Source organism: Phaethon aethereus (assembly GCF_964289735.1).
Source record: "Phaethon aethereus genome assembly, chromosome: 7".
Lineage (NCBI taxonomy): Eukaryota > Metazoa > Chordata > Aves > Phaethontiformes > Phaethontidae > Phaethon > Phaethon aethereus.
In genome coordinates, this window is record NC_138583.1 from 6,130,735 (window position 1) to 6,157,530 (window position 26,796).

Consider the following 26,796-nt stretch of genomic DNA (forward strand, 5'->3'; position numbering starts at 1 on the left):
GAGGAGAGCACTGAACACAAAACACTAGTGCTGCTGATGCATATATAGCTTTAGCAGGCTGTTTGGCAGTCGCTGATTACTTTCTTCTGTAATTACAAAAAAATTACAAAAAACTAACTGCAATTAAAACCACATGGTTCTTCCCCTTTAGTGCCTCGACGGGAACATTTTCATAAATCTTGCTGAAGGGTGAGGGTGGGAAATAACTTGGATGTTCGCTACTGCTCTTTTTTTCAACTGCAAATTTTAGGAAAAATAAATTTCAAGGAGAAATGGTTCACCAAATGCAAATACTTCCCTAGACAGAGGAGATTTTTGTTGCTTTTCTGACAGACTGGCCTCTCATTTTCCAATATCAAACTTAAAATAAGCACATCTTTTGGTGTTGGTCATTTGACATTTACATGCCCAGCAAGGTCCCAGTGAAAAGGACATCTTGAAGTTGCAAACTTCCTAATAAATTTTTATTGGATTGGTGCTTTGTCTTCAGATTTATTAAAGCAATGAAACATGTCTTTTGGAAATAAGACACTTGAAGTGGTCAGTAAAAAAACTGGCAACTCCTTCAGTGACGCAGTGGAAAAGAAGGATTTAGTGCAAAGCTTGCCCACTGTGTTTAGTGCTTTGACTCTTTTAATACTGGCTTTTTATTAATTTGGAATGCTACCCAAAACTGCATTACACAAAATAGAGTTTCTCTCATCTGTTCCAGATTACAGGGGTGGGTGGGATCTTCAAGTTCTAAAAGAACAAAAAAGAGTTTAAATTCCTGACTGATTAAACAAAATCAAGCCTTATATGTGGAAAAGAAATTATACTTTTTAAAACTTGTTTTTTCATGGTTATTAGTTGCATAATAACATCTTTGGGTTTTTTTTCCCCTGATTGCCAGATATTGCGTGTGTGCACTTCATGCCTGTGCAGAAAGCCATAAAAGACAGGAAAAGATGATCTAGGACCATCTCACTGGAGGTCTAGGAGTAATCAGACCGGCTTCCTTCATGCAAGGGAAGGTTTGACAGCGCAAATGCGTTCAGTATAGAGTAGCCTGCTACTGACAACATTTTATTTATTTTGTGTCAGCTGCAGGACCTGGGGCAGGACAATAGCCCTTTGGACAAATCCGGACACTGTGTGTAATGCACTGGATTAATCCGGAGATCTGCACTTGGACTGTGCCTGTCCCATCTACACAGGACCTAGAAGGTGAGCTGTGGAAAGAACACGGATCCCAATGTGCCCTTCTCCCACTTACACCAAGTGCTGTTTATCAATCACAAGTATTTTAGATGCAATGCCCTGGGTTCTACTGCTGCTTTGGTACTACTTTTATTTCTAGACATCAGCAGGGGAGGAGTGTGTAGGCAAGGCCTAACAAGTTGCAATAGGATAAATACTAGATAACCCCGCTTGTCGCTGTAGGGGCACGCTAATAATAAGAGAAGACGTGAGGAGTAAAACCTCCACATTATAAAAGGACAGGGGGAGGAAAAAAAAAAGTAACCCCCACCGGGCCGCAGCGAGCAGGGTTCGAACCTGCGCGGGGAGACCCCATTGGATTTCAAGTCCAACGCCTTAACCACTCGGCCATCGCTGCTGCTGGTAGCGCTTTTCTCGAGCTGAACGCCTTCTCGAGCGTTCCGGCGGCGGAAGCTCCCGCCCCCTGCCATGCGAAGGGCCAATGGGCGCCGTCGCGTCTCAGCGCCGCACAACTGCCCTGGAACCGCGCAGTGGTGCTTGTAATGGCCGTCTCGCCGAACGCGGGGGAGCAGACGTGTTAGTTACCGCTGTCAGCTTTTTAAAATTCCCTTTTTTTCTTTGCTCTCCAGTTAAAAGAACTCGGTTTTGCTCGGTAGCTCGAGTCAGTGCACAGGCGCCGAGTAGCGCGAGGCTTCAGGCAGGTGAAATCAGCGCCACCTTTCATACAGCGGCTTTTCGCTGCTCTCCGCATTCGTTGTCGCTGTCGAGAAGACAGCGGTGCATGTCACTGTACGCTTTCTAATGTAGGTAATAACTGGAACAGGTTTCCCATGCAGCTATTTAGCTCAGGAAAAATAAACGCAAATTTATATGCTGCTGGGTTATTCAACCTGAAACATCTATTCCCATAAATTAAACGTGCCTGGAGTGTGTGCATGCACACCTGAGTGTGCGAGTGGAGGTGCAGCCAGTGGCTATTGCAAAATACAGTAACTATTAGGCACTGCATTAATTTTTACAGTGGGGTTACTTGATACAACATGTTAGTGAATATTCTTCTTGCACTTTAACCGCATAGGGTTCAATGCCACTGTTGACATCTGTATATTTCTTCTTTCCTGTATGTCTTTTGGTGTTATTCTGGATATTAAGAAAAATACAATGATCAAACTTAACTTAGAGTTTATGCTTGTGCTGTTTGCTGTGTTTTAGATAACGAGGAGCATTTAAAAATATTAACATATAAAATGGTCCTTATTATCCTACTCTGTATCCCCTATCCAGCTCAGTAGCTTAGCATCATAATCTTTGTTTAAATTGTTGGTTGTTTAATGTGTTTATACCCAAAGTGATTTGGACCGTTTTGCTAATGTCCGTGTAGTTTTGTATGTTTGGGTAAGGCTCTCATAAGCTGCATTATGCCTGAGAAGATGCTGTCCTTCTCCCATAGCGTACCTGGCTTCATACACATGAAGACAAAAAACATGATTGTATCAACTTTTTACAATTATGTAAATTGCAAATGTGTGAAGAGCAGGGTGAGGAAAAGTAGTGCCTTCAGTATACCCCATTAGAGTCAAGGGGAACTTCTTAAGGAACAGACATAGAAGTGGAGACAATCAAAGATCATGTTTGCTGGTGGAAAAACAAGTACTTCTGAGGTAAAAATGCCAGAACAGACTTGTTGGGGCTTTTAGTACAAAGCTTTTTTTTTTTCTTCTTTAAATTGATTTGAGGACAAGGAGCAGCACTGTTTACTTCTCCACTAATGGATTCCTGCGGATTTGTTTTCTTTACAGAAAATAGAGTACTTGAAATCCAAAGTAATTTGTTTTAGGAAGATCTTACGAAATGAAAGAACATTTTTGCTATTCAAAGCCAAAGGAAACCAAATTAGAACAACACACGAAAGTTGAGATTTGGTAATACACCTTCAAGTAAGGGTATTTGTTCTAACTGTTCCTGAAGGGACTGAACCACAGCTGTTGGTGTGTTCCCCCCGCTCTGGACAGATATTTATGCATATGTGGTATATACTGGTTTTCATATGCTCCTTAGATGTATTTGCCTCACAGCACATGCAGGATGGATAGGACTGATTTCCAGTCATTCATCACGCAATTTGAAGCTTTGAGCAAACTCTTGGAAATTTCTAAATCCTGGATGGTTACACAAAATATTCACCTTCTGAATAGATGACATTTCCAGGATGAGTAAAAGGGCAGCAACCTAGACATACGTTCTGGTCATGAATGAAGGCCTTTTGCTACTTAAGGCTGTTTAATGACCTACAGATCCATGCAATAAATGGCATGCTACACCCTGAGTCTTTTATGTTATTTGCACAAAGTTATTTTACCCAGAAAACATTAACAGAAAACTTAGTGCTCTATAGTTTGAATTTTGCTCACTTACTAAGGACAGGTGGTAAGAGGGAAAAATTCCCCTTAGCTATAAGAAATATAAAATATGCCTTCCCTGCTTTTTTAGACCCATTGTTCTGTTATTCTTTTTGAAGAAATGTACAAAAGAAAACCCATTATATTACTGGGAGTCATACATTAAAATGTTCTTAAAGTCTAAATCAAAATGGTCTTATTTTTAGACTACAGAAACAATTCTTGTATTTAATTCTACTGAAGTAGTACTTTTAGTACTAATTAGTACTTAGTACAGTGGTTTCTGAGAACTCTAGACAACATTTTCCTGTACTTAATTGAAGGAAGGCCGTCTTTTTTTAAATACCCGCTTTTCCTGACTGAAATGTTAAATACAATTCTTTCGTTAAGGTTTTTTTATGGCTTTTTTTATTAGGATAATTATTCTGTAGGGGAATTGTTACTTATGTACAGGGAGGTTTTGGGCTGCATAAGAAAAATGTTCAAGAGAAAATGAGGAATCTGTACGTTTGTTGCTATTTTATGTGGGTTTGATAGCAAGTGAAATCAATGTGATTGGTATCATTAATGTCTGTACTATGCAAGTATTCACATCACTGGAGGTCTCATGTTATTCGACCTCTGATCTAGTAGCTGCCCCAAACTATAATAGCACAATTCCTGTGTCTCAGGAACGAAGTTAATTGGCATCAATACTTAATTATGGAACCATGTTTTGGAGTTTGTATTTGATCCCCTTGCCAAGACATGTGTTTTAAATCTACTGAAAATTATGCTGGAAAGACAACTATATTCTGAAGCCATGCAAAATGCAGAAAACCGAAACAAGACACAGCAAAAATAAACTACAGTGTGGTCTCAGTAACAAGAGAACTTACTTACTTGGAAGAAAGAGAGGGGTGGTTATAGACATTAACTGAATACAGAGCTCAGACTATACTCGGGCTTTGGATTCAATGGAAATGCCCCCACTACCTATTAGCAAATCCAAGCTGCTTCTTTAAACCAAACTTATTTGATGCCAAAAACAAGGTTACTGATCTGGGCTCACGAATGGCAAGACTGTGTCCTCTGGAGCACTGTATACTTGAGCACAGTTTTGTGCTGTGACACAGAGACACACAGAGTGCTTACAAATTGCCCACCAGGAAACCCTTGGGTGGCTGACAGCTATGTAGGAATAGCCAATGCATTTCTAAGACCACTGAGGTCTGAGTGTTTGGATCTGGAGCCTGAGGAAACACTTGAGTTCAGTTGTTCTCCATCAGACCTTCCTTGGAAGGTGAAACCCTACAGTCTAACCATTCCAGGCCCATAGGCTTTTTCCAGGTTGCAATAAGCACAGACTTGTAAAGAGGCCTCCAAAACATACATGTAGTATCCTGAGCTACTGAAACCTGGAAATAAACTGAGTGTACCTTTTGTCTCAAAATTTGTAATGTCTAATTTTTGTATTTTGAATTTAGGAGCCTTTATTTCCTAGCAGGACTAAGAAAAACCTTATTTTTTCTTTAAATGGGTTGCCTTTGTTTTGTGTTCGCATTAATCTAGGACTTGAGTTAAATGTGCAATTTCAGTAAAACATAGTAAATCATGAGAGTTGGCTGACATGTAAACAACACACCAAGTGTTACATTTAACCAACTACATTGAATTTAATCTTGAAAAACTTGGTCTCTTGTCCCTCCTTAGAGCAAGTTATTACTTGAGCAATGCTAGAGTGACCTCCAGTGTTCTTTGTGCAAGCTGCAAGTAAAAGAGCAGTTAGGATGTATTGCAGGTACCCCATGCAGAAGGAGCAGGTTTAAGCACTTTCGTATTATAATCTGTGAAGATCAGCAGTGATGAGAAACGGATTAGGGAAGAATGGTATTATTTGCAGAGTGCTATGTAAATTCTAGCACTTCACCACAAAGCTACTGTGTTCCCAAGACAGACAGAGATCATACTACAACACAAATCACTAAAAATAGTCTAAGGAAAGCCTCAACTAAAATAGCATTGCAGTGCTAAGTCCTAGATACTGAGATAGGGAAATCAACAATATCTTAAAAAAAAAAAAAAAAATCACTAAAACCTTGAGATACAAGCTTGATGTAAAACTCTGAAATTCCTGAAATGTAGTAAGAAGGTCTGTTGCCAAGTGCTGGAGAGCCTCTGTACGTACAGGTGTTTAATTAATAAAGCATGCTATCTACTGACCATAATCTTATTTTAAAAACCTTAAAGTCCAAGATATTTGGCCACCTTTAAGACGCTGAGGCAATTAAAGGGAGAGAGGTCAAAAGAGGTCAAAAGGTCTCAGGCAGGTTGAGTAGGATAGAGCTTCAGGCAGGCACTTGACTTTCAGATACCTCAACCAGCTGCTCAGGTCATCTTGCACAGACATCAGAGAGGGAGATCCTTGCTCCCGGTGGGCAAGCTCATCTATTTCAGAATGGTATGAGTGATTTTTCGGAAATACTTTTCCTGAAGATGACTAGATACGAGACTAAAAGCCTAATTAAAGTGTTTGGTATGTCACAGGTGAAAGCTAGCAATGTTTATGCATATATATGGTTAATTTGCCTACAATAATATTGACAATGAATTAGTTCGTTATCAGAATTCATGCATATAATACTACTCTATGAATGTATTGTTCTGTAATTTTAGATTTTTTTGAACCTATGGCACCTGTTTTTAAATGGGAATAAAAATTACAGCTGACAGCTTTCAGGAAGGATTGTGGTATTTAGAAAGTTTTCATAAACTGAAAATGCAATTATAATGTACTTGCTTTGGAAATGCAAACTAAACAAAAACCATCAGTGTTTAGAATTTTTCTCCATAGCAGTACTAAGCGTGAAGTAAACACTAAAAAAAGCTTTAGTATATCTCATGGGCTTTTAATAACGATTTAACTGGTCAAAAATGAACACAGGATAACAGAAAAAATCTCCCAATGGCTAAGTGTATTTTGGAAAGTAAATTTATCTCCCAAAGGAATCTTAAAAGTTTTATTTCTTACGTCACTTAAAACTAGCAAGAGCTGGATGCTGGAATAGATAATGGAGAGAGAAAAACCTGGTTTAGGACTGTTATATTAAAAAATGGTATTAGGATATGTTTGCCTGTATTTTTTTCATGTCTTTAATTTCTGTAAGTAAAAAGGGCAGATACTGCAAAATTTTTAATAGGATTATGGACAGTTTAACCAAACAGTAAAAAAAAAAAGGTGCAAGTGATAATCATCATGCAAATATATTCTTCAGCATTAAATAATGCCTGTATTATTACTGTCATCTTTAGAAATTTAGGACTGAGGCCCAGGCACTTCAGTTTTCTTGCCTTTTTTGACCTCAAGTGCAATGTTCACTTGGTAATGCCTATTCTCTCCCTCCTCAAGCATTTGCTCTATGGCCTTTTATTTAATTGATGTCTATCAGCTTTACAAATGCAATAGTTTCAACATTTATTCCTGTTAGAAATCTATTAACATGTTATGTCTGGGCTGCTTGCAATAGAAAAAGTAATTAGATTCTGCCTAAGTTAACAAGAAACATTTACGGCAATGTCAGTGGAACAGTAACTTTGTGCTTATGTGTAACTTAGAATATTCAAGCGTAAATTTTACAGCTCCCTTGAAAAATGCGAATCAGTTGATGAACCCAACACAAATTGTGTATTACAACAGATAACGCTAGCACCACTAGACCGCATCTTTTCATGTTTTCTTAATGAAGAAACTAATGAACAACAATAACAAAAATAATGCTGCATACTGAAGTATGTTTCCTCTGTATTTCTCTCATTCTATCTATTAGCTTTGTAGATCATTTAACAAAGCTGAATGCCTAAACCATACAATTGATAAAAATAAGAATTTACGTCAGAAAACCCTATATGGCTAAAATTTTCCATTCTGCATGCCTAAGAATGGATTTTGGGACTAGTTTCAGGTACAGAATCAAAAGTGGTTTCATTTTGGAGCTGCTATATAATCATCTTATAGCCTGCCCTGATAGCCTATTGTTTCATAAGCTCCCCCACACAGTAGTTTGTTCATGTTCTGCTGTACCCTCTTAGTCCACTTATTCAAACTTAAATATAGAATTAGTTTTTAACATTATTCCTCTGTATTAAAACAATCTGTATTTTATTTATCCTAAACTCTGGGAGTTCTTACAGCATCTCTGATATCACTGAAAAGCCCTTTAGGGATAATTTGCTGTCTCCATCTCTATTATGCATAATATATATATTCACAGTGTAAGACTGATGTTAAATGCATGTTAATTTCTGGCGTGGGTTTTTTAAAATACAATATTCTTACAATCATTTAGGATCACTTGGGGAGGAGTGATTTATTTAGCTTTTCTCCAAGTTTTTGTTGCTAGTTCCATTAAGACATTTGGAGACTATTAGATACGAATGCTAAATAAAATGAAAAACTATTATTCATCACTTACAATTCTAAGCACTACACCAAATCAACTTGCCTATGAAACAGATACTAATTTAGTATGATATTTTTTCATGCTCTATGAGAATTCTCCCTAATTAAGTAGTCAATATAATTGTCAAGTTTCAAGGAGTTTGCATTTCATCATACTGTGCTTTCTGGCATAATATACTTAAAAGAGGACCTAGGTAACTCTTTCATGACATGGCTATGTTTCGTACTTCCTTTTCTAGTTCAGAACTTTATACTGTGCTCCTCTCCACTGCTTGTTGTCAAATATGGTCAGTCCCTTCCCCTGATTTTGCATTGTGCTTCCTTTTTTTATGGCTCCTGTCTCTTACCTGGGACTAGTACAATGGTGCTCCACTTTCTTTCTGCTTGGTTGAAAACATTCTGCTGTCAGAAGTATACTAAAATTCTGTATAAACGGATTTCTAGCTTGTGAAGTATTTTACTTGCTTCACTTCATTTGCTTGACTCCACATTTACAGCACCAGGATCTATTGCTAATGACTGAAATGATGTTTCTGGTATGACAGAATGCAAGAGAACTGTCAATCAACCAAAGTGCTTAAGACTTGTCACAATCTGATCTAGTAATCATGCATTAACATTAGAAATGTTGAATGGAATCTTGCTATCTTAAACCAAAAGGCTATTTAGTAGATATTGCAGATGCTTATCAGGATTATGGAAAATATTAAACCCCTTTCCTTTATTGAGATTAAGACATTAATTACTGGTTGGGGAATGACAGCATTTTAAGAAATTTTTAGCATGTTTCTTACTTAAAGTCAGAACTCTGCTCTGGCTTCCCCTCTTCTGGTCTCCCTCTGATATGAACAGTGAGTACCAATATGGTCTCCAAGACACAACTCTAATAAAACCTTCTCTCTCCTGAAACAGAGAAAGGCTCTCATGGAATATATGTTATTTTGCCATTTTCTCTTTCTGCTATGGATAGCTGTAACTTTTGTGACTATGGAATTTATTCTGGAACTCAACTGCAACTAGAGGATGCCAAGAACCAGAGAGCCCAGATGGCTCAGGTCCCTGGTTATGACACCTGGAACTTTTCCTTGTTTGTCAGTTTGTCAATGATGACAAAACTTCTTGCAATATAATAGCCGCTGGGCAGCTTCCATGGAATTAATTGGTATCACAACGTACTTTTTTATAGACATTATCTAGAAAAACAACAAAAAAGTCCTGATAGTTACCTAAGCCAAACTGTTCCTCTATTGCTGGTCCCTTCTGGTCAAGGACTTAGGGCTGTTGGCAAGGTAGTGTTGAAAAAGCGCTGATGCTTTTGACTGACATGTTCATTGTATGCAAACATAGCTGCAGTTTCCTGTGCATCTGTCTGGCTCTGCTCACAGATGCTTAATCAACTTAGTTAAGGCAACATTTTAAAAGAAGGAAGTATGACATCTGTCAACACAAGTATGTGAATAAATGTATACTGTTTGCTAATCCTGCTTATGCAGCTAAATATTAATTTAGGTGTCTAAATATCCATGCATATGCAAAAAAAGGCACACAATTTTATGTTGAAGCTTTCATTTAACTCTTGAAAATGTGACTCTAACATTAACAGACTCTGTAGAGTCTGCTTTTCCCTTTAGTCTTCTCATATGTCCAGTAATGGATCCTTTTTGGGAAGATGCTATTAGTTCTACTTAAATTTTAATGGAATTATAGGTTCAGTGTTACGAGATTATCAAATTATATCACTGAACATCGCTGTAGGTGTCAATGCAGCCAAATGTTTAGTTGCATTCTTCCTTTCAAGTAAACAATCCTAGTAAATTTAGGCATGTGTGCAGTGCACTACTGGGTTGGAGCCTTTTTCCTTAATGCATTTTTACCAGATTTATTTGGCTTCATGCAAAAAGCATATTCTGTGTTTCTACTTGCAGCTGTTTTATAAATACATTTACTACATTTTTATGCAAATAGAAACTAGGTAAATGGATAGGCAAATACCTGTCATGTTGCAGGTAAGTGGATATGCTTTCAAAATCTGAGTATGCTAAATATCACATGAAAATGCTACTCTGTGTGCCAAAAACGCCATCATGGTAGGATTATTAATTAGACCTGGCTTTCACAATGCATCTGCAACACCGTAAATAAAGAGTAACATATTTAACCACCTGTATGAAAATAAAATATGCCTCTGGCTCCCATTCTGTATTGCTTGACATTTGTCCCTGTTTTGAGCACAAATCCTTATGTAGGCGTGGAGACTCTGATTTAGAGTTGCTCCCTTTTTTATGATTCAAATCTTAAAATACAAGACACTGTTTCGCATTTTCCATTTCACCGTATTTTTCCAGTTCGACAGATTCCCCCCCCCCCAACATATAGAGTTTAACAGTTATAATTAAAAACTGTGATTTTTCTGAATTTTACAGGCTATTTTTCATCATTGTCATTATACAGAGGAATTATGATATTGGGTAAAACCAGTAGGTGCATCTAGTGTTAGTACCTCCGTATTAGCAGATGCTTTAGAAGAAAGTTTAAATAAGATAGTGGGTGATTATGACGTAATCCCTTCATCAGAAAATCTCCCTGTTGATCAGTGGTTGACTTAACCCTGAAACACACATCTGTGCCTAAACATAAAATCTATTTGTAGTATTGACAGGTTGCAATTGTCCTGGGTAAATGACCACTCTAACATTAATTCCTAATAAGCTTCAGTGATAGATTGTAGCAATAAACCTCTGCAATTCTTTATACATGTAAAATCAAACACTTTGTATATTTTGAATTATAAGACCTTGAATGTAGGAAAGCTAAAACTCGGTAACAGATAGAATAGACAGAACTTTGATTATCCTTTAAAGTCAATTTACCATGGGTCTTTCAGCTGAATGTCCTTTTTGTTTCAAACTAAGCATATACATTCCTATGCAATATTAAAAGATCTACGAATTAGACACCTACTGGTAGCATTTTGGTTGCACAGAAGCTATGGTATAAAATGTTAGCACTCATGGTTAAAAGTTTAATTTTTTTTTTAATAGGTCTAGATTGTTGATGATTTCTGCCGCTGGTGGGCTGCAAGTGGAGAAACACAGTGGTAAGGTGCTTTTATAGAATTGTTTGAGAACCTTTGATCTCCATGAACATTCTAATCTTTTTTGACCTTTGGTTATTCTCACCTTTATAGCATACATTCCCTACTTATGAAAAATATTTCTGGTGAAAATTCCAAAAGATAGTTTGAAGAAATAAACCTCAAGCAAAGAAGTCTTGAGGTTTATTTGTGTCTTCTCTTTGTGTGGATCCGGAGAAGACCTAAACATGGGTTCAGGAACTGCAGGCACTGCTGTTTCATTTCTGATGCTCATGGTGGTATAACTAATTTTGCAATTTAAGCTTCCATACTGATAATTTCATACTGCATGGCTTCTCAGCATGGGAAGTAGTGCCTTGTAAGCAGTCTGTTTTTTAGAGAGTTGTCTCATTAAATAACACCATCTATTGTTTGTAAAAAAAATTATAGCTTATGGATTCAATTACAGTTCTGACAAGTTTGATTAAATAATAATGTAAAAATGTGAAATATATTAACTCTGCTCAGTACTTCCATTAGAAGTAAATGAATTAGTAAAGCAATTGAAAAGAGAGGGAAATTACTAATTACTGAATTTACTTACAGATAATAGTTGAAAGCAAATGGACAGTCAGAATATTGAAATGTGATGTCTATAAGAAAAAAAAAATCTTTCATTTCTGAAGTGATTCAGGTGACAGCTAACATCAGAAGTTATTAGAGCTGTGTAAGATTTTTTTAAAAGAATTTGATTTTAAAATTTCCTTTGGCCTAGTGTAGTCTAAATTATTTAAGCAGACATGATGACACCTGTACTGGTAGACACAGGGGTAAGTCTAAGGTCCTAGGTGTGGTCACACACTCCATCCATGCCCTGATGCTATGTTGGGGCTAGATTCAGCCACTTGCCAGTTAAGCCTTCTTGACTTGCCTTTTGTGGGAATGAAATCCAGGTACACGAGATGTATGAAACCCTGGTGGGAACCAGCCAGGTCCCCAACCTGGATGATCAGCGACCGAGACTGGGATGCATTACAGATTGTGTCGGCCCAATGCAGACATGGATACCTTACTTATGTGTACCTTGTTTCATTTAAAATTTCATATATTAAAGTTCCAACGTGCTTTGCTGGAAGTGCTGCGTCTGACTAGGTCTAGCTCTCATTCAAATCTGGGAAATTCTATCCAGAGTCCTATAACAGAACATATAAAAGCAGAACCTTGTCTTGTGAACCAAAGGAAAATATCATGACAGTTAGTAAAAGAGACAGGGAATCCTACCACCTGAAATATAGCTTATGTCAGGAGGAGTGATACATGAGCACTGACAAAAAATGATTTAACTTAAAAAAAACAAATAGGTTTTGTGCACATTTGTATGTTCAATTCTCACAACTACCGCTAGGAAGTGAACTGACAGGGACATTTGCCACTAATGGTATCTGTTTGTGGAAACTTCATTTCCCACTCCCTGGGAGCCGAAGAGCCATTGTGGTGGCAGGTCTCCTCACAGGTTTTGGGAAACAGCTTTCTTGGTAGGTTCGCAAACAAACTGCGGAACAAGAGCTGTTTATCGCACAGTGCAAAAGAAGAAACTTTGCTGATAACTTTGTGAGCTGAAAGAGTGAGATTCCCTCTACACATTACCTGTCAGGGTACAAATGGAGAGCGACGGGCAGCGTCTCCTCAGCGGGCCGCGTGCTTCTGAGGGGCGCGCGGGAAGGCGGCCGTCGGGCGAGAGCCACCACCGCTGGAGCTGCGCGCGCGCAGTGCCGTTGAGTGTCGTCCCGCGGTGAGGTGAGGCCGATATCCCTCCGCCTGGCCTGTCAGCGGTTAATGCGCTGCGTGTGGTTCCGCTCGCTAGTCGGCTGCGAGCTAGGGCGGGCTGAGGAGGCGGAGGTGGGCTTCTCCCCTCCTCAGGCCGCCCTCTGTCGGGGTTGGTTTTCGTGCTTGCCTCAAGTAATGGGGCGAGAGTACCTGTGTCCTCCTGTGGAGGAGGAGAAGGGACAGAGAGTGAGAGGGGGGACAGGTGGAAAGAAGGAGCTGGGCATGTTACAATGCAGGTTGTAACAGGAGCGTGTGTTGTCAACAGGTTGTTGAGACTAAACGACCCCCTCGATGTAGAAACTGGAAGACTCTAGGGCAAAGAAGAGGTATAGGAATGTCCCTTCTTACTGAAGAGAAGATGTGTCTGAGAGAGGTATTCTAGATACAATGGTAATACTCTGGTGTATCATGGACCTGGTTGCTTTATGCTCAGAGCTGTTTTGGGACTTTTAAACTGACTTCTGTGGTATAAGTATGTAAGTAGGCAAAAAAATATTTAATATAGGGGTTTTGAGAGATGTCTTTTAGTGTAGTGTCCTCTGGTTTTGTTTATCTTGCCAGGGAAGTGCATGCACTCACCTCTGCTGCCCTGTTTCTGGCATGTTAGTGCAAATACTCCTCTCAACCTTTTCCAGCAATTGCCTCAGCAAAATTTGAGAGTGCTTTCAGGGCCTTTTGTAACAAGGTGCTTATTTTCATTGGTTCGGGATGGCAAGACCCTTCTTCAAAACTTGCCAATTCTGACTGCAGCCCTGAAATCACCAGAGCTTCTGAAGTAATCCACTGAACAAGCACTGTGGAGAGCAAAATGGCGGGAAAAGAAGCGTTGGAAGTAGGGTTTTATGTCTGTTTGCTTTTGGCTTTTTTTTCTTTGTTGGGTTAAACCTTTTGATATTGCTTAGTGGATATGCTGCTTGGTTGGTTCATTTTGTTTTAAAAAACTGAAGAATAAACTCCCTTGGTATGAGAGAATAAAATAATTCCAGCATATAGAGCTCTTGTAATTTGTCAGAGGAATTGCCAAACTCCTGGACTGTAAGAAGCTACTGAATTCTGTAAGTACCTGAATGAGTGATCACCTAACTTAGGAATTTATTAAATGTAAGAGAAAATGACAGAAATCTTTGAACAAATGAATAACTCTAAAAGTACACTTTTTTCCCCTTAAATAAATATAAAACAAGTTTTGTTTTCTGATTACTTTAATGTAGTTTTCACAGGGAAATAATGGGTGTTTCTGTGGTGAGAACTCATTTTTCTGTGTCGATGCCATTGGATTGGATTGACCAGCAAAAGATTGCGTAACAGATTAAAACTGCTCAGTGAAGTTAGTGGAAGATGTGCTAGGTATAGAAGTCAGAGGATTAAATTTAGCAAGAGCTGAAGTTATGAGGTAAGAAGTTATGACTAGTTAATGGAGTGCAAATGTTGGCTTGGACAAGTTTACAAGAAGGCTGTTAAGGAAATTTGGAATACAGCCGAGGTGGAAAAGTATAGGATATAGTAGTTTACAGTAATCCATACCATTAACATATTTTTACATATTGTGTGTGGAATATTTTAATGGTACTTAAGAATTGGTACTGCAGTGGTGTTTGCAGTCAGTACTGCATAACTTCAAAATTTGAAACGCTTACTTGTAATGACACGTGCCTACCACTTTAAATGTATCACAGGTGATTTGTCAAACCCAAGTTTGAGTCTCTCTATCTTTTTAAGACAAAAATAACTTGGGAATGATTCAGGTGCCTGAGCATAGGTGTCTAGAGCCATTTTAGATACTTTTGGCCTCTTAAAGCATCTCCTTACCTAGCCCTGGCATACATAATTGAAGTCTATGGGAGGCCAGTGGTATCCTAGAAGCTTGTATGCTGCGCACTCTACAGTACCTAAAATGACACTAGCTGCTTAACTTAAACAACTGAGCCTCATTCCTGATTTGATAACGCAAATGCCAGGACAAAGAACTTTAAATAAAACAAGCATTTTCTACACCTCTCCTTAGTGTACCTATTAAAATAAGGAGTATCTCTGTTCATCACTGTAGTAATTTGCTTCATAAACAAAGCGCTGATGTAGCTAGAAAGATCTAATGATTAAAAAAAGTTTAGTAGGGATCATCTGCGTAACTCCGCGTATCTATATTGAATTTTGCAGTTAATTGAATTGCATTTTTGTTTGTTCTTAACTTTCAAATAACATTTATGAAGTAAATGAGACCTAAGAAATACTGAGAAATACAAACTACAGTTAATAAGTTTTAGACTTGGATTGCATGACATAGTTTTAATATAGTGCTCAGAAAATTAAATTTTTCTTACTCCAGTACTTTTCTTGTCTGTCTGTTGTTGTTCATGCCTTCTAAATTCCTGAGTCGAAGGTGAGCAAAGAAAGAATTATCTTTCATGGTTGAACCTTGAAAAAATTCTGGGAATTATGAATGGATTATGAGTAAAATTGTAAGTTAAACATGGCAATACCAGGTACATTTCCCCATAATAAATTACTATATTGCCTAGAAAAGTGTGTTTAGTTTCTATGAATAATATTTGATGCTTTTGTAGGGGAACAAAATCTTCTGTAAGATGTTCTTTATACAACTTTTGTCAAACTTTCAAATCTTTTTCTTCTATGCAGCTTTAAGTGCAAAAGATGCTACTGAAATCGGTAGGCTATTGCATGACAGGGCCCAACTGTGATAGATTTTTTTTTTTTTCCATTCCATCCAACTATTTCAGTACTGTCACTTATGCTTGTCCAAGTCTTGCTTTTTTCCCTCACCTGTGAATAGTCACAATATGTACTCATTCCTTAGGTGTGCCCCCCCCCCCCCCAGTTGAGCCTTTCCAATGCTGTTAGCTGGTGTCAGATTACCTCAGCCTTCAGGCTGCCTGTGCCCTTTTTACCTCTAAATCAACTAAAATAGCCAAATGCTGTGGTTGAAATTTTCCAAAAAGAAAATTCAGCCTGACACATGGACCTCATGCAAATTTTCAGACTGAGTGGTTTAAGACCAGTAAGATCTTAAGCAGCAGAATAGAGAGTCTCTAGTAGAATAGATGTAAATATTGAGCAACTTAGGCCTTTTTGGAGTTCCAGAGGTTTTTTTACACGAGCACTATTGTATACTACACTTCAGGGTATTAAAATTTGCTATTATAGAAAATTTAGCAAAACTTCACTCATGTCTGTTTCTAAAATGGCTGCCTTGGTGGAAAATCTTATAAATGTGGGTTTATGGATCTGGAAATATGTTTTGAGTATTTTGTGAAGGTAAATGAAAAAGATTGTCATGTACAGCATGGTTTGTATGAAATTTTATGGTGTGTATGTTGCAACTATATTTGACCTGGGTTTTACAGTAGTGGGCTTTGCTTTCCTTCTTCCCCTTCCCCCTCTCATGTTCAACCTAAACCTCATTGATTTCTGAGGAGACTTTGTCCTTGACTTCAGTGGTGCCTGATTTAGCTTCTAAAAACTCAGTGCCAAATTATGTTTGCAAGACTAGAAGGGGTTTCTTTAAGTGATATTTTCAGCAGCAAGTTGTCAGTGAAGTCAGGAACTAACAGTTTAGGAGGAGGTCCCAAATGGGTACTGGCCCCCCCCCCCCCCCCCCCCCCCCCCATTTTGACTCTCTTCCCCTCCTATTTTGTTTCTCATAAACTAGGAATGACAGGCAACCATTTGCCGTCTCACTGTCAGTGCCTCTGGAGTCGAGCTGCATCACAGGAGTTCTTCACAGAGCAGTTTGTTTCTAGGATCTCTGTTAGAGTCTTGATACAAAAGGTAAGATTGAAGAGGAATGAACGGAGTTTTCCACTTGGAGAAAGAGTATGAAGCTGTGAATGGAACTAAAATTGCTTAATCAAACAGTTGCCTCAAAAGTTTGAGTTAAAAAGCTGGCGTTCTTAACCAACATTTTTCTAGAAAAAGAACTTTTAAACATGACTTCTTAAATGTTGTGAGTATTTTAAATCATCATGATCATCTTGAAGCCAGTAGCCAAAGTTGTGCAATGTGCTTGTGTATTTTCCAAATATGAAAAACCATATTGGAATATTGGAAAACGAAAGATAAAATGTTGTATGGATGCTGTTATTTTAAAAAGTTTAACATCCTTCCTGGTACTTTGCTGGATTTTACATCTAAGGCAAGGAAGGTTTACGTAAACGTACGTTATCACTTCAGCATTGAAAATACTGAATTGCTATACAAGTCAATTTTATACAATTATTTTTGATTTGACAATATAAAAGGCATATGTTTATAAATGAGGGGTAATGGAGGGCTGTTACATTCACTATAACGCTCAGCATATTTCAAAAACTATATACACTAATATAATTTTCTGTTATATAAACCCCATTTGGATTCCCCTCCTTAAAGACAAGAGCTATGTTCAGAGCTGTTGAAGCCCAAAAGACATCCAGCCGCAAAGAATTAGGCCTGACGACAGGCATTTAGAAAAAAACGCATAATGAATTGTTGCTATTCTCTCGTATTCCTAATCAGTTGGCCATGTTAGAAAGCTACTCCACCTTGGAATATTCTTTAGCCAAATCCTTTTGAGTTGGAATGAGAGTGGAGGTAAAAATGGGCAGGAATATCTTTAGTCTTTTTCTGAAGACCAGAAACGATGTATCAACTAAGTAGGGTTTTGCTTCTGAGCCACATTTTGATTTGAAACTGGTTGTCTGAGCTGATAGAGGAAACAGGGTGCCATGCAGCACCAGGAGCCCCATTGGAAGAATTAGTCTGCATGTCAGAGGGTTGCCCATGTATACAGGCATGGCATGGCAGGGTTATGGTTTTGCTTAAACACTTTTTCTGTCCCCTGTTTTTTAGATTATGCTTTTGTAGGTGCTACCTAACTAGCTGCTTGCCAACATTCAATATTATGCAGTTTCTGAGAACCATTTTTCTTTTTTTTTTCATGCATATCTCAGTATATGCTTAGCAAGGAGTGATTGCATATGCAGCCCTTAATTTTGGAGTGATTTTGTGCATGTCTGTAGGCAGCAGAGAAATAGAATTTTACTGGACAAAACAAATAATGCAAACCTTTATATCAATTTGAAAACAGTTGCATAAAATGATACCTGATAGTGAAGCATCCTGCAGGAATGCATGGGTATGAAACAACAAAATCTGTTGGCAACAGTAGCAGCTCTACAAAGAAAAGGGAAAAACTTGTGTTTTTACCTCATTGCAACTGAGTAAGAGATGTTTGTTAACCAAAATAGTATAGTATACTGTTGCAATAGATAACCCTTAGCAAATAACAAAAAAGGGAAATGAGGGTATTGCATCTAACACAAACAATATTTAAAAACCTTTTAGTGGCACAACATGGAAATTTTTTTGTTGTCTCTTTTCTTTTTTTTTTAATGAGTTGAACAAGTTCCTATTTTTAGTGGAAGGTCAACTTGAACTTTATTTAAACACAGTCTCTGGTTCTGAATAGAGATAGGAACACTTTAAAAGTGATAACAAAAGGGCAGGCATGGAGCCAGACCTTCTTAACCTATCATTACCAGCAGAGGATAGCCATCCATGTAGGAGCTGTATGCCACTTAAATAGAGAGAGGTCCTTGTTCTTTGCTCAAAGTGCATGCAGTGAAAATAGCACGGAGACTCATGTGAAAGGATTTCTTTTTTAAGAATTTGAAATGAGTCTAAAGACTATTAATGAAAACATTTTCTTTTTGAATGAAATGCTGCCATCTGATGTCGCACCACCTTCTGTTTTGTCTTTTTTGAAGTAAATGCTTTTTCAGTATCTTAAATATTAGAACTCTAGTTCCGAGGCCAAACTCCAGAACCTGCAAATATGTAACTGGAAGAAGTGTTATGAAGATAGGATTGGTAAAGCATTTCTAAACCAAGCGGGAGTTGTTTTGATTCTACTGTTACCCGTAATGGTGTATATCCACTAGAATTTCATTGATATTGGTGGAATTACTTAGTTTACTGCTAATATAGTGAGAGTATTGTGAGATTCACAAGTTTCCATGGTTACACTTCAGTGGAGAAGATTTTCCTTGTTGTGGCTGTAGGCTCAGGACCATAATGCACATTTTTGGGTAGCTGCTGGTTGAAAAGCAGAGTCTGGCATGCTAGTGTAAAGCCAAAAGTTCTGTAGCTGGTCATACCAGAGTATTCACACCTTTGCTGGAATGTCTCCTAGAATTCGCCAGTGTGTTGCAACTCTCTGGAAGTGCATGCATTCAGCCAAGGCAGTAATTTTGATAATACGTTTAAGGGAGAAGAATGCATTCGCTGACCTTACTAAGAATAAGAAATACTAGTATCTGAGTAACTTTGACATGAGTATGAAAGATTAGATTATATTCTTTAGGTTTATAGTGTAAACTGTATTTGGAATCGTTTTGCTGCTCTTAGCCTGTTTATTGGCCTTAGTTGAAGAAAATGTGAGTAAGGTGCTCTAGTGACTAGATGGTTGCATTGCAGCACTGCATCCCACATTCTGTGTGATCTTAAGTAATTTTTCCTCTGTGACTCTATTTCCTTAAGTGATATTGGAAGATGACCTGTTCTTTAAAAAATGCTTTGATGGAATGCACTGTAGAAAAAGTAGGCATGACTATTAAATGAGGGAAAGAGAACATGTTCTGAATGTTATAAGGCTGGGAAGAATCGTTTGCTGTCTCACTAGTCTGCATGAGACAAGTTCATTGAGGTGTAATGCTTTCCCCATCTAATTTTTTTTTTTTTTTCCTTAAACCTTAATTAAACTTTTCATGCTGTTAGGTTAGTCATAACCTGTTTCTTGTCATATGGATTCTCTGTTATCCGGTAAGAACTAGGCTTGCGCTGCGTTCTCTTCCTTGGTAGATTCATTGTAAGGGGTGATATATGACTCTCTGCTGAGAACGATATTGAAGAACTTGGTGGAAATCTTGTGTCCTTGGGAATTTCAGCTGCTTTTTGGATGTGGTTGAAGTTTGCCAATGGATTAAAAATTTGCTCTAGGGAGAAAGTAGACAGAGAGGGAAGTAAAAGGGAATGTAAAAAAACCATGGTGTGTTTTTTTTTTTCTCTCAGCATTAAAAATTATCTTCCAGTTACTTCACTGCAAATCTACACCTAAATGCAAAGCCTATTTAAATAAAGTAGCCTTCAGTGAATAAGTGTTACTAGTGGATCTGAATCTTGCCACCTTCTTCAGTTCTCCAGCTCTCCTTTCATCTGGGTGTCGTTGCATGAACAGACGTGTTTCCTGTTACTAGTGGTAAAATCTGAGGTGGCTAGAGTGTAACCTGACAGCTTTGTATGGAAATTTAAATAATTTGGCAGGTGCATTGTAGGTTTTCCCTGGTGTTAAATGGGCCATATCCTTCCCAGGTGTCAGAGGTATTGCTCCATTCCAGGGCATGGTCTGTCCCACAAAGTACAGCAGGTCTTCAAGCAAAGAAAGGCCATGCTGTTCTATTGCAAACAGAACTAATACATTTTAGCATTCCGAATATCCTATTTCATGTATCAGCTAGAGGACTAGAGCAAAACACAGTGACTGTTTTTGTGGCTTCTATAAAACCTGTTTTTGCACTTGCTATACTAACTCTGCAGCAAAAGGATTAACAAATGTTATTCCCAGAGTGGTGTTGGCACTGATTTGATGAATCTGTGTAATAAATATTGAAGTTAAGAATAAATAATAAAACATTCTATTAAATATTCTCAGCAACGTTTCACATCTTGGAAGTCCTCAGGTGTCCTGTCCATGCGTATCTTGTTCAAAAATACTAATCCAAACTACTTTGTTTTAATATTTTTTTTCTTGTCTTCCCTTTTTTTTTTGAAGGTAATAGGCCTGTTGTGTATTTTATGAAATTGATAGGATAATATATTGTATGTCAGTGTAGTGTAACATACAATAGCAAAGAAAAAAACCAAAGAAAACAAATTTGATGCCAAGTTACTGGGTGAGAGCCTTATGAATCCCTTTGCTGTCCAGCTCAAAAGTCTGAGACTGAGTCATTGCCTTGAGATAGAAGTTGGCATACAATCAGAATGTATGGAAAAGCAGTAGCTGTGCTGAAAACTATGAGAATAAGCACTAGAAGTATCAATAATGACATGTTTCATGTTATCTAATTGTTCAAAAGCTTTTAAACTTTAAATTTTTTCGACATATTTATGCTCTACTATATAGCTTTAAGGATGCCCATCCCCCTGCACCCCCTCCAGCAGCCACTGTGTCCTGTCAGTCATCCTGAAATACACTGGAGAGCTTGTCAGGCAGTCCCTTGCAGATGCCTTGGAAGCCAAATAGTGAGCCATAGCAGTTGCACTGAAGTTCCTAACACAAGGAAATTACATAGACAGTTGCTTTAGTGCTGAATATGGACCATATCTATTCTAGGATAGGTGAGTGATGTGCTATTGGTTTTCTAATGATATAGCAGGAAATGGATTCTAAAGTTAACATTTTCTAATTTATACAAAATATCTTTGGCTCTGCTTTCTGACACTAATTAGTTTATCTATGTCTGTATACGGTGTACTTATAGATTCTTTAAAAGCTGCAGGTACTATGTTCACATGGTATTGCAGATGGATACAGACTTTCACGGTTTTTCCTGTGCCTTTATTTCTTATACCAAAACACTCAGCAGTTTTCAGTTTGGACACATCTGCTGAAAAGACAAAATTCTCATTATCTTAAAGTTTGTAGCACTTGGTAGTAGTGTGCAGGTGGTTGCTTTTCTGGCTGTTCTGAGACAGAACTGTGTCGTGTGACACGTGCTTAACATCCTAAGTGTTGTAAGAGCTGCTGGTCTAGAGTGCTGAAATTGCCTACTGTAAAGGTTAATATAACTGAGTGTGAGGTTATAACATCCTTTTACCAAAATACCTTGCAGTCAAGATCCCTACTGTAATTAGAGGGCATATTATACTGGAGTGGGCATAGGCATTTAAAAAAAAAATAGAAAATGGACTGTGATTCTCATTTATTCCTGAGGCAAGCACCAAAATTTGTTGTATTGATGAAGATGGTCTGGAAGGACTGAAGTTCACTTTCTAAGTGAAAGTATCAGAGAAAACTGCAGAATGGTCTTTACTGGCTGTATATTTTTTTTTTTTCTATTATGTATTGCCCTTGCCTTGATTTAAAACAACAAAAAAAATCCTATTTAAATACTGATTAGCTAACATGGTAAACAGCAGTAAGGAGAGCCTGGTAAGTTAAAAATATGTAATCAAGGTATCAAAATAATTTAAGATTTTGTAGTTTTCACTGCATTGGCTTGCAAGCTTGTTTTCATATTTCAGGAAGCATTAGAATTTTACTTAAAAAAACAAACAAAAAAGACTAGATCAGCAAGTGCCTTTAAGTAGGTTATTTATACCTTAGAATATAATTGAAATTTTCAGAAACAATAATTGCAGTTGGCTTTCAGTTAATGATAAGTTATGGACCTGACTGACCCAAGACTAAAAAGCTGTTGTTGAGTTCAAAAGCCAGTGGAGCCAGAGCTCAAGCAAAGAATAAAAATGCTGATGGTAGACAATGTGCTAAGGTTAAAAAACCAAAATCCCAAAACAACCCAAAAACTGAGAAAAGAGAAAGTCACAGCACATGGATTCACATTTTTCTGACCTGCACAAATGGGATTGGATTTGCAACACTTCTCAAGTTTGAGACCACTTGGTGGTGGGATTCTGGGCCACTGATCTCTAATAAGAGGAAGTGACTATAATTACAACTGCATTTTTATCTGCCAAATTTCAGAAAAGATCTGATCATTGTAGATGACCTGTAGTATAGGAAGTTGTGCTGGAGAGCAGCTCTTGCAGTCAGCAGCAAAGGTTTTATTTCTGAATTTTGAGTAAAGCAGTTGCTAACAGCCTCATATCAAGGAATTGAGGGGAAGCCACTGCGAAGTTAAAGCATGAGTGTATCTGCAGAAAAATTAACCTGAAAATAATCTAGTGATTTTTTTTGTTTTCAAATCTCAGTAGAAGCATGCAATGCTATCTCCATCCAAGTCTTACCTGTCCCCTTGCAACTGATGTATGTCTTGACCAGAAAAAAATTCACAGCACAATGAATACCACCTATTTGCAACTGTTGTGATGGATTTTGAGAAGTACCTGTATACTGGGAGGCTTGTGGAAATGTCAAAGAAAAGGGTTGTTAACCAGCAATATAATAATAAAAAAAAAAAAATCAAAAAAAACCCTTTAATGTGAATAAAAGGCAGATTTGTTGAAGTGTTGGCCAAAGATTTAAAGAACCAGCAAATTGCACATGGTAAAAAAAAGTCTGTCTTTTCAAGAGTGTGAAATGATGTGGTTTGATGCAATGCCAGTAAAGCTGTAGGAGAATATCTTGGTGAATTAAAAGGCTTTTTGATTCAGGAGTGGACACAGCAGAAAGGTTTTCAGCAGTGTGGGTGCTTCTCTGCTGTATGTTCATCGGCTGCACCAACATGCTGGCAGGTAGGCACAGACATGACACACTTTGCCGACGCTGCAGTGTCGACCAAAAGTGCATGCACTACTCTTATTATCGGATAGGCAGTTTAAGAAGCTATTAAATAGCAATGCAGTTTGGAATTAAAGCTAACTGAGAAGAGCAGGGATGTGAGTGATGGACATTTGTGGCTTTCAGAGCAAGTTATTAGTACTGCAGGAAAGCTTACTTTAATGGGTTAAAAAGGATTTCCTGTTTGCTGTCTTTAATTCAAGAGATTGGGTGGAGGTCTGAATGTTAGTGGGAACCTGGCTTCCAGTTTACTGATTGCTCCCTTGCTAGTGTAACAAATGTTGCTGGAAATAACTATATAGCTGTTGCTATAGGAAAGCTTGAATTTTAACCTAGTTTGCAGTCACAGAACCTTTCTGAATATTCATTGTTCAATGAAATGATGCAGTTGATAGGAGTTGGCCCTTTGAGATTGCATTTTGTACTAGACCTCATGCCCTTGAAGTTTGCAGACTTTACTTACATTATTGTATACTTAGTGTATTTCCAATGAATTATATGGTTGAGAAGTTGGTTTTACTTTTGTTTTTAGTTTCCATATATAAAGAACCAATGGGTATTAACAGTAAGAATCATGATAGGTAAAACTAAAAAACCCCAATCAACCACAACAAAAAAACCTACCACCTCCCCAAACAAAAAAAAAACCAAACCAAACCAAAAATCAGAAGAACCTGCTTGTATGAGTACACAGTGGGCATATCTTTGGACTGAGCTGTAAGAATAAGCTCTTGCTGCAGGGCTCAGCTCACCAAGGATGTTATGTGCATGATATGAAGAAACCAGGAGGTGTTGCACTTCCATGGTAACCTAAGTTGTAGTTGCATGAAGCCCTCTGGGTGATTGTGAATTTCTCTTGTTGATTCCTCCAATAAACAGCAGATGGAAAGAGCCTGCCTTATTTATTGCTTTGTTCCATATATAGTGTATTATCCAGAATTGATGGCCTGACCATAACAAACATACTGGGCTAGATGGACTGTTGATCTGATTCAGTAGGATCTTTATTATGTTGAATGTGCTTGTAGATATTTTGAGTTTGATTTTTGATGTGTTCTGTCTCTTGTGGTTTTCCTTGGCCTGAAATTCTGAAAATATTAGTTAAGCAAAGTTTGGAAACAAAATATTTTTGCCTTCTGGTAGTGTGCCCTAACCACCAGCCTCTACAGCTATGCTGTGCTTTCAGCCTGTTTTGTTCTGAACTCAGTGAGTAAATAACTATTTTACATTGAGTCAAACAGAACCAGCAGAAGGTATGGAGTCATCCATCTCAAAGCACTTCTTCACAGCTGCAATGAGTCTTTGTGAATAAGAGGTGTGGTCTGTACACTTGCATAGCTACAACCTCAGCCACTGAGGGAGGATACATAACAGTTTGAGCTAGCAGATGGTCTGCAGTCCTTTTCCTGACTAGCAGTCACCACTTGTTTTTGAAGCAAGGAATGATGAGGGAGCTCAGTTCCCTTCAAACAGAGGGATAAGTTAAACAGGAGTATTTAAAAACTTTGGGAGTATCCTATTTAAGGATTCATTGGGCAGAAAGAGAACCACTGACACTGGTGATTTTGGGAGTCTCAGATTTTATTTCCTTGGGGTTTGTTACAAGTATCTAAAAGTTAAATGTGTAAAATATGGCCAAATAATTTGCATTGACATTTGCAGAGTTCTCTTATTAATTTCCGTGGAAAGAAGAGTGTAATTCTGATCAGTCTGATCTCAAGTTTTTGTTCTCTCTCTCTTTTCACTTGGAATTGAAACTGAAAAATGAGTTCTTTATGTATGCTATCACCAGTCTGTATGCAGCTGAATCCGTGGGAACTTAGGGCTGTGGCTAGTATAGCTTGTAATAAAAGAATAAACTTGGCACTTGTATAAAGTCTACTAAGAATGGCAAAACCCTAAATTACCTTTAACCTTAATTCTTTAATTATCGTTCATATTATCTTTGCTTGCAAGTGAAATGTGGACAACTATTCTGTGATAAACAATTTGCATACATTTCTACACAACTTGCTATAGAAACCCTAAACCTACTGTGTTGTATTAAATCAATGCTAGGTTCACCGGAAGGTGACAATATATCTCTTTAGCCTGCACAATTGCAGTACCTTATTACTTTATTATACAGCAGCAATGGTTGTAGTAAGTCCTGCTTAAAAAGGACAGATATCCATTATTTGTGTGTTTGAAGTTTTTATTGGCTAAAAAGGCTTTGCTGAGCTATGTTTTATGGGAAGTTAAGTTACTGGAAAATTTAAAATGTCTTTTATTTTGGGACAATAATCAGTTGCATTCCTACTAAAGCACAGCTATAATTCTTTGTTGGCACACACACATTTCACTGCGGCTAAAGGCCTGAACCATGGCCCAGTGAACACGGGTGAAAACCCTTAAATTAACATCAGTGGACTTTGGACCAAGCTCCCAATGAATAATTTATTTCCTTTAAAGACCTTACTTAGCTTTACTTCCATCTTGACTTCAGTAATAGGCATTCTTGACTTAATCTGTCTTGACGCTTAGAAAATACTTGTTATTACAAGATGTAAAATAACTAAATGTTTCACTTTCTCCTGCTATTAATTGCCAGGACTTAAGGACTGCTGTGTATATTTTTGTTGTTAAAGTGCTTATTATGACCACTATAATTTGGCACATGGAATAAGATATAGATATTGTGCATATAGTATTAATGTTTTTGTTCTGTGATAAATTCAATAATGTTATAGATAACTTTTGCTTTAAAGCTTTTTATTGACTACTAGAGAACTTATATTCAAAGGTCTTCTAATGCAATTATCCTTGTGTATTTTTTAATATATGGTCAATTTAGAAATCTGGAAGAGAAGACAAGGAATTAAAATTAATCAAATCTTAAAATGCTTAAAATCTAATATTTTACAGTTTCTGCAAGTATCTGCATATTTTTTTCACAATTTAGAAATGAAGAATCAGAAAAATTAATTTTCTTTCTTGAAATCCTCAGCCTGTTATGGAAGTAATTCTGTACTCCTGTTGGCAGTCCCTGGGCTCTGACAGAGGGCAATGAGACCTGTGGTTGTGGCTAAAAATTGCTTATTGCAATTTTTTGTGTTTTGTACCTAGGTGAAATGTCAACAAAAGTGCCAAGCATCAAACTGAAAATTGATCCTCAGGATCTGCAGATCCAGACATTTACGGTGGAGAAATTATTGGAACCATTGATAATTCAGGTATATTAGTATTGCAGAAAATAAGCTGGATAACCAAAGAGGGAAGGGAATAAGGCTGAAGAACTTTGGCTAAGGACACTATTATGAAAGGCATAATATATATACCCACAGCTCTTAGGTATTTGTAGTTTATT

General features: G+C 37.6%; 1 protein-coding gene across 1 annotated transcript in view; it reads left to right on the plus strand.

Moving 5' to 3' along the window:
• Positions 1–26,555: 26,555 nt before the first annotated feature.
• CTNNA3 (catenin alpha 3) overlaps positions 26,556–26,796 on the plus strand; it is a gene marked incomplete at its 3' end in the record, with an annotated part of 517,670 nt that continues 517,429 nt past the window's right edge. Inside the window, exon 1 of the mRNA XM_082002095.1 lies at positions 26,556–26,662. Within this exon, the coding sequence (XP_081858221.1) occupies positions 26,561–26,662 (102 nt within the window). The 5' untranslated portion in view covers positions 26,556–26,560. The remainder of the gene's footprint in view (positions 26,663–26,796) is intronic.